Genomic DNA, 7,329 nt, shown 5'->3' on the forward strand with positions numbered 1-7,329 from the left:
GTGTGTGTGTGTGTGTGTGTGTGTGTGTGTGTGTGTGTGTGTGTGTGTGTGTGTGTGTGTGTCATCAATCCCATGAGAACAAAGCTTTAGGTGAGAACGTGAGGTCAAATCCATACCATTAAATTAATAATTTGAATGACTTATATTAACCCATATAAGTAACCACCACTCTTTAAAAAACTACCCCACTCTTAAAAAATTTGACAATAATAAATATATCAAAATAAATAATAACCATGATGAACTATAATTATTGCGGCAAAAAAATTGGATACTATCAACGTGTTTTTTTACTTATTTGTCTAACACAATCAACAACCATAATTTATCCTCACATCCACACCTAAAGAATTGTTCTCACCAAAATAGAAATATATATATATATATATATATATATATATAGCTAGTTTCATTCCTTGTTATATATTTGTAGGTGTCAATTCACTTTTAATCATTTTTTTTCATCTCAGTCTTCGGCACCGGTAAGACAACATTGCAATGATGGTTAAGGATTAAAATCAATTTTAAAAATTACTTTTGTGACATGATATATATTAGAATGGAGCAACAAAAGAAAATGGAATGAAATAACTCGAGCATATCTCTTGCTAAACATGTTCAATTCTATGCAAAAAACAAAAATGTATGGTTTTTAACAGGTTGAATTAATGTGAATTAAAAACTTTAACTCAACTGTTTTTTTTTTTTTTTGTGTGTGTGTGTTTTTTTTTTTTTTTTTAACGTGGTCCCATTGACCAGTAAGGCAAGTTGAGAGACACAAACAGCTCGGTACACGATAACAGAGATTACAAATACATACATCATGTTTTTGCTTTAACTATGGAAATCCGGGGAGAGGTCAAAATTAACAAACATGGTTGGTGTGGTGGTTCAGCACTTTGTCGGGTTCGATCCTTACCCAAGTGATTGGAGCAAACTATTTGGCCAAACTCCCCTTACAATGGGTATAAAGACAATTATATCTAGTGAGTAATTAAAGAAAGCGAGGACATAATTGTCCTCCTTCTTTTCCATGTAAAAGAAAATGTTTTTATTGTTCTTATTGAAAATATTTTCCAATAAAAAAACAAGTTTTCCTCAAATTTAAGAAAAACTTTTTTCTTGAAAAATATTTTTCCATCCAACCAAATAACTCTTAAATGTGAAATTGCCACAAAATACGAGGAACGTCTACTAGAATTATCTCTAGTCTTACCAGTTTACATGGATACACTTTCTTTTTTTCAAATCAAATGCATTTTATTGAATATAAAACAAGGCAACTGCCTTACAGACCCTTAGGCCCAAAAATGACATATGACTCACCATATTTAAAATGGGCCAAAAGGCCTACAAAACACAAGGGGCCAAAGCCCTAAACATAAAAAAGGCCTACAAAATACAAGGGGACAAAGCCCTAAACATAAAAAAGGCCTACAAAACACAAGGGGACAAAGCCCTAACCAATACAAGAGGCCTAACGCCTTATCACAATGGACTGAGGCCCGATTAATTAAATCAAGCCCTGTAGATCAATTGGCCATTCAGCCATCTCTACCGCACGGCCCAATTGGCCTTTATACCACCCATCATCTCAAGGCCATTCGGATGAGAAAAAACAAAAGAAATTTCAAAGGTGGCACGGTAATGTTTGGTGTTGAACACACCTTTTGACCGGCACTACAAAAGTATATAATTTTTATTTTTTATTTTTGGATTGATTTATGTATGCATGCACCCTATCACGATAAAGAGGTTTTTTTCAGCGATAGGAAAAACACATTTATTATTTAATGGTGTATATTAATTAAATTTTATATTGCGATCTAGTTAGAAAAATACTATAAAGAAGTAAACAAGCTTATATTACTCATAACTAACCAGTTGAAATCAATATATAAATTACCAAAGACCTTGTAGTCAAGTGGTATAATTGTGACTCTTAGGTAAGTGGTCACAGATTCGATTGTGACATTATAACAGAGTAGATAATATTTAAAAAAAAAAATCAATTCTTGGCAATTTTGTTATATATATATATATATATATATATATATATATATATATATTAAAACATTCATCGTCCTATCCTGTTACCCAAACGATCCATCTTGATTTGATGGTTGAGATCTTATTAATACCCTATCTTCTTTCGTGTTATAACGCAAACCTTACCTACTCTTTCATTATCCAAATCCTTAATTAATTACTGTAAAAATTATTGCTATTCTTATTCTCTCATTTTAGCTATCATCTTTCTTTTTTAAAAATATTTTGTAAATAAATTTTATAGTATTTTTAATATTTAAATATATTTGTACCAAAGTGCATGTTTTTTGTAAAATTTATTTCATAATGTTCACTATTGATGCGATAATAATTTTTCTATATTCTCATTATTTTTGTAAGAGTATTTATAGAGTGTTTGGTTTATGGATTTAGTTATCAGGAATGAGAATCAAAGTTATTGTTATTATTTGGTTGACATGTTTCTAGAGCTACTATGAGATTTGATTACTACTCCCTTAATTAGAAAATTCATTCCCTAATAAAAAAAAGCATTTCATTCCATCATTTCTTTTCATAATTAGTAGTTTCATTTTTAAGTTTAGATTAGTGCTTTTAAATTTTTCTTTTTATTTTTTGTTCATATTGGTGTTTTGGATGTCTTTATATGGGAATAAATTGTCTTGATTTCTTGTTTTCGTATTTTAAAACCTTTATTCGCATTATAGTATCATACATAACCAAACAGCAATATTGGTACTCATTCTAATTCCATCATACTACGTATCAAACATGCAAAATACTTTCACCAAAACCCTATTACCAAATATTTGATTCCCATTTCGATTTCAATTCCCATGTGTAAACCAAACACACCCTTATTTTTATGAGCAATTTAAAGAAAAAATGATGAATATTTTTTGGGTGTATTCATGATTTCTACATTCGGACACAGTGACTATTCACAAAGCGAAGGATTGAACCGAACTTTGGAATATGATGAATATTAGGATGGAATATATTGCGAGATTTGGTACATACTAACCGTACTAATTTCCTTACAACAAATTTCTTTGGAAATGGATAGAAAAGATAATGGATATGACATTCAATTCTTTATGAGCTTTAACGTACTAAAGAAAACGAATACCACTGGTGACAGCCCGGCCAGGGAATATATATTTTGATTCGCTTATTCCAAACGCATATATAAAGTGATCTTTAGCTACAAAATATAAATACCGAACATATATAATATAAAAACATAAATGTGTAATCTAACTATCAATTTATGCTTTTAATTGAGATGAATCACATGTTTTAATTTGGTATCAGAACCAAAATCTCATATAAAATGTCATGGTTCGAATTTCAACATGACCCGATATAAAAAGGGACTATGGTCCACATGTTCCTTGGAGTCTATTCCAAAAAAATAATCTACCTGCATACGTGAGGCCTATTAAGCATATATAATATATAAACATAAATATATATATGCAATTCGATTATCAATTTAGACTTTTAGTTGAGATGAAGCAAATGTTTCAATTATGGATGCAAGTGTGTATATATCAATAAAATATCAATTCAGTACTTTGTTCGATATTCATGAGATTTTAAATTTAAAGACTAATATCTTCCTCATGCAGGGACACCAATATAGTCATCCACCAACTTGTACGTTATTATTACATAGTACGGATTATATTGTAATGATAATTGAAATAGCATTAATTGTATGTGATGGATATTTATTGACTGTATTTAATTATACGGAGTAATTATTTTGAACATAACAGAAAAGGTATATATTTGCCTAGAGTATATAAATTTCCAGATACAACTTTATTATATTTGGATTGAGGATATGTATTTTAAATTTTACTTACCATAATCACACTCATTCATCTCTAGTGTTACAGCTTATTATAAGTAATTTTAAGAACAATATAATCATCCTTACGAGAAAGCATAGATACCAAAGGATAAAAAAGTGCAAGAACAAACTAAAGTCTAAAGGGCAGGTTTGAAAGGTGAGGCATTGACTGTCTAATCAAGCCACTAAGGAAAAGGGAGAAACAAATGAATTTTTTTAGCTAGGTGACGAAGAAACACACAATCAATTATATAAATGTGTGTACTTGGATAATTTCGTTATTGTATAATAACTCTAAAATCACATATGAAAATTAAAGTAAATGGCCAAAATTTCAATTCTAATTAATTTTGTGAATTTAATATATATTGAAAATAATATAATTGAAGTTAAAGAATTTTAATTTACAGTTGGGTTTTGTTGGATTATGATATTAGGTAGAAAATATCAAGGGTAGTAATGTACATTTACACTAATATGTTTCTTACACAAAACCCTTCTTTACTGTGAACTTCAAAAGTCGATTGTCCATCAAACCCACAATAGAAACTCACCATTATTACTTTCTTCATCTTCTTACTGCCTCTTTATTCCATTCATCTTTTATTTATATATTGTAGGATCGGAAGAACAGAACAGAACACAAACTACATATTTCAAACCAATTAAGCTAAGGTAAGTACTATACATATATAGAATGGGGAGGGGTAAAATAGAGATAAAGAGAATAGAGAACTCAAGTAATAGGCAAGTTACATACTCCAAGAGAAGAAATGGCATCATCAAGAAAGCAAAGGAAATCACTGTTCTTTGTGACGCCAAGGTTTCACTCATCGTCTATGGAAGCTCCGGGAAGATGCATGACTATTGTAGCCCTTCCACCTCGTACGTTCTTCTCATCATCTTTTTCCTTATTTTATTTTATTTTATTTTATTGTTGGATTTATCTATATATATGTGTGTATAGTATTTCTCTTGGTCAGTTAGTTTTGGCAGTACATGATGAAGAACAATACTAAATAAAAATATATATATTTATGTTGATAGGTTAGTTGAGATGCTGGATGGTTACCAGAAGGCATCTGGAAAGAAGCTGTGGGATGCTAAGCATGAGGTTAAATTCTCTTCTTGTGTTTAATTGTACTGTTGGTTTGGAAATGTGAAACACCCTTGTGTTCGGCTATTCCTAAACACTCTTTTCTGGCTTTTCCATGGGGAAGAAGCTAAGACATGGTTTTTACCAAAAACATGTCTGCTGACCTGAAACATGACATCTAGGATTAGATCTACAAATAGGATATATATATGTCTCTCTCTCTCTCTAGATGTCTCATCTTAATTTTATTAATTACTTTTTTTTTTTTCAAATACTCCGTAACAAATTAAAATTTCCAAAATCCCACATGAGATATGAGATGGTATGCCTTTCAGCAGATCTGGGCACTAAAATCCTAAGTTTTAATATAGACAGATCAGATCTGCATATATATATTGTTTAACTTGAAAGTGAAATGGGAAATTCTACAGGACTTGAACAATGAAATTGATAGGATGAAGAAAGAAAATGACGGCATGCAGATTGAGCTCAGGTAAATATATTTGTTTGTATAGTCCACTATATTATATTGAATTGTAAGCTCTAAACTGACTTCTCTTCATTCTTCCATCTCTGATTTGCCTCTCTTATACATACATACTTTATTGAAGTGTAAGCATTTATGTGTGTGTGTTCAGACACCTTAAAGGAGAAGATATAAATTCTTTGAACTACAAGGAGCTCATGGGTTTAGAAGATGCCCTGGAAAATGGTCTCACCTCTATCCGAAACAAACAGGCAAGTTATGTACATAATATATATATATATATATATATATATATATATATATATATATATATATATATATATATATATATATATATATATATATATATATATATATATATATATATATATATATATATATATATATATATATATATATATATATATATATATATATATATATATATATATATATATATATATATATATATATATATATATATATATATATATAATTACCTCTGTAAATCTTATTACAAACTTATGTATTTGATCATTATTTTTCACTATTGTAACAGTTTGAAATAGTCAAGATGATGAGAAAACAAGTATGCAACATAACCCTACAAATAATTAGAAAAAAAGTTATTGATATCACATATGCTACTTGCATATGACTAAGCAGTAGTTCATTTATCAATTTCACTTAGTTACAACTTTAAACTTTAAATAGAGGGAAACAAATAACTTGAATTGGTTATACATTATTGTATATGTGTATATATTTGTTCCCTCTTTGTATGTGTGGGTAGTCAAATGTATATTGATATCTCTAATGAATTGTTGTTGTTTTTTTTTTTTTTTTGAAAAATATCTAACGAATTGTTGGTTGTGATTATTATGATGAATATTGATCAGGACGAAGATGTGATGGAGGAACTTAAACAATTTCAATTTGGTTGGGTAAGTACATGCATATATTATACATACCCTTTTTTTCTTTTTCATTTGGGTGTAAGGTTAGAAACCATTTAAGTATATATGTAGGAGCTATAGATGAGAATAGAAGCACTGAAGCAGCTTAGAAACTAGTACCAAAGTTAGATGGATGGGCAAAGTAACTCTGATATGTACATTGGACAAATAAGAGATTGAGGGGCTATAGGGATATTTGCAAGTGCCCAACTGCAATTCTGATTTGCAAACCAACTAGACTGGCTATTACCTTGAAATTCTCAACCCAAAATTATTACACAATGTTTGGTCTAGGATTGAATTTTGAGAAAATAAGAATCATATTCAATCAAAAGAATGAAATATGCAAGGAAGAAAATATGTTTGTTCATAAAATTAATAGATTCAATAATTGTATTATAGTGTTTCATTAGATTAAGGAATAAAAATGTAATAAACATTCAAATAATAAAATTACCATTCACACTAATATACGTATTATTATTATTACTACGCACATTACAGTACATAACAAAAATAAACTAATAATTAAAAGAAAATTAGGCATTAGCGCAGCAAAAATACAGACACTTAATAATAATAATAATAAATTATTATTATTATTATTATTATTATTATTAAATAGTACATTTACAATACATACCCAAAAAACAAAAAAAAAAATTAGGTATTATCAAATATAAACTATTCATGAGAAATCAGGAATAGCCTAATACCAGATTCTCCACTCGGAATAGTTATTTCTCTTGCAAAGAGAATAAATCATGCATGGGAATACTATTTTTAGGAATATAAAATGACTTATCAAATGAGGAAATAGATCTATTCTCAAAAATGTTATTCAATTCTTATATGAGTCAAACATGTTGTTATAAGGTTTTTTTGGGCTAGTGTCTCTTACCAAAAAAAAAAAAAAAAAAAAAAA

At 28.9% G+C, this 7,329-nt stretch overlaps 1 protein-coding gene across 3 annotated transcripts in view; it reads left to right on the top strand.

Moving 5' to 3' along the window:
• Window positions 1-4,468: 4,468 nt before the first annotated feature.
• The window catches only part of LOC116021070 (floral homeotic protein PMADS 2-like), a 5,811-nt gene continuing 2,950 nt past the window's right edge, over window positions 4,469-7,329 (top strand). Inside the window, exons 1-5 of one of the 3 annotated variants that reach the window (XM_031261688.1) lie at window positions 4,469-4,771; window positions 4,934-5,000; window positions 5,414-5,475; window positions 5,621-5,720; window positions 6,008-6,181. In XM_031261688.1, coding sequence (XP_031117548.1) covers window positions 4,584-4,771; window positions 4,934-5,000; window positions 5,414-5,475; window positions 5,621-5,720; window positions 6,008-6,106 — 516 coding nt within the window. In that variant the 5' untranslated portion in view covers window positions 4,469-4,583 and the 3' untranslated portion in view covers window positions 6,107-6,181. Of the gene's footprint in view, window positions 4,772-4,933; window positions 5,001-5,413; window positions 5,476-5,620; window positions 5,721-6,007; window positions 6,182-6,347; window positions 6,393-7,329 lie in introns of those variants that run through there. The other 2 variants (XM_031261695.1, XM_031261682.1) reach the window with 2 other exon arrangements.

This window comes from Ipomoea triloba, chromosome 1 (assembly GCF_003576645.1).
Source record: "Ipomoea triloba cultivar NCNSP0323 chromosome 1, ASM357664v1".
Lineage (NCBI taxonomy): Eukaryota > Viridiplantae > Streptophyta > Magnoliopsida > Solanales > Convolvulaceae > Ipomoea > Ipomoea triloba.